Here is a 1,158-nt window from a genome sequence, read left to right as displayed (position 1 = left end):
TTGGTAGGATTAGAGGAGGGGAGGGTGGGGGCGGTGTTGGATGGTTTGAGGGTTGTGTGGTTAGGTGTGTGGGTGATGGGGAGGATACTTTGTTTTGGCATGAGCGGTGGTGTGGAGATGTCCCTTTCAGGATTGGATTTAGAAGGTTATTTGATTTAGCTTTAAATAAATCCATTAGTGTTAAAGAGATGTTCTCTTTAGGATGGGGGAGGAGGGAGGGGGATGGCAGTGGCGTCGAAGATTGTGGGTGTGGGAGGAGGAGCTTCTTGCGGAGTGTAGGTTATTACTTGTTAATGTTTCATTGCAGCCTCTTTCTTATGATGTGTGGCAGTGGCAACCGGACCCTAGTCAAGGGTACACAGTTCGTGGAGCATATGCTTTGCTTACTAATCAAAAGGAGCAGCAGGATAGTCTTTGTGAAGAATTGGTTTGGCACAAACAGGTTCCCCTTAAGGTGTCTATTTTTGCTTGGAGGTTGATTCGAGATAGACTTCCTACAAAGTCTAATTTAGCATATCGTGGTATATTGAATTCAGAGGCATGTTTATGTGTGTCAGGATGTGGTTTATTGGAAGATGCTCGACATTTATTTTTGTCTTGCAGCTTCTTTGGTTCTTTATGGTCGTTGGTGAGGTCTTGGATAGGCTTTGATGGTGTTGATCATTGTGATATTTCAAATCATTGTGCACATTTTGCATTTTACACAGGTGGTTTGAAAGCAAGGAGATCATTTCTTCAGCTTATTTGGTTACTGACGATGTGGGTTATCTGGAATGAAAGAAATAACAAGATATTTAAGCAAAAAGAAAGTTCATTAGTTCAATTATTAGATAAAGTAAAGTATCATTCTTTGTGGTGGCTGAAAGCTAATAAGGTTGTTTTTGTGTTTGATGATCAGATGAGCAGTTTGGTTGACCGCACGTCTAACATGGAAGAATCTTAAACTACGAAAAAATAAGTTTCTTGTCTGTGAAAATATAGAAAATATTGATTTTAGGCCTTTTTTTTTGTTAAATATGTTTTTGGTCATCATAAATATACCAAATTTTCATTTTAGCCCCTCTAAAATTTTTCTTCAATTTTTAGTCCCTATAAAATTTTCAATCACTACTTTTAAGTTAATTTTGTATTTTTTTTTTTTAATAAAATTGTGCAGAA

The 1,158-nt window shown here is 37.6% G+C and overlaps 1 protein-coding gene across 1 annotated transcript; it reads left to right on the top strand.

Moving 5' to 3' along the window:
• The first annotated feature begins 202 nt into the window (after positions 1-202).
• LOC112420923 (uncharacterized) lies at positions 203-943 on the top strand. The gene has a single exon (XM_039832792.1). The coding sequence runs from the start codon at positions 203-205 to the stop codon at positions 941-943; it is 741 nt and encodes a 246-aa protein (XP_039688726.1).
• The last annotated feature ends 215 nt before the right edge of the window (positions 944-1,158 follow it).

Source organism: Medicago truncatula, chromosome 4 (genome assembly GCF_003473485.1).
Source record: "Medicago truncatula cultivar Jemalong A17 chromosome 4, MtrunA17r5.0-ANR, whole genome shotgun sequence".
NCBI lineage: Eukaryota > Viridiplantae > Streptophyta > Magnoliopsida > Fabales > Fabaceae > Medicago > Medicago truncatula.
Note: the sequence above shows the minus strand (reverse complement) of the source record. Positions and strands in the feature narration are given on the sequence as shown.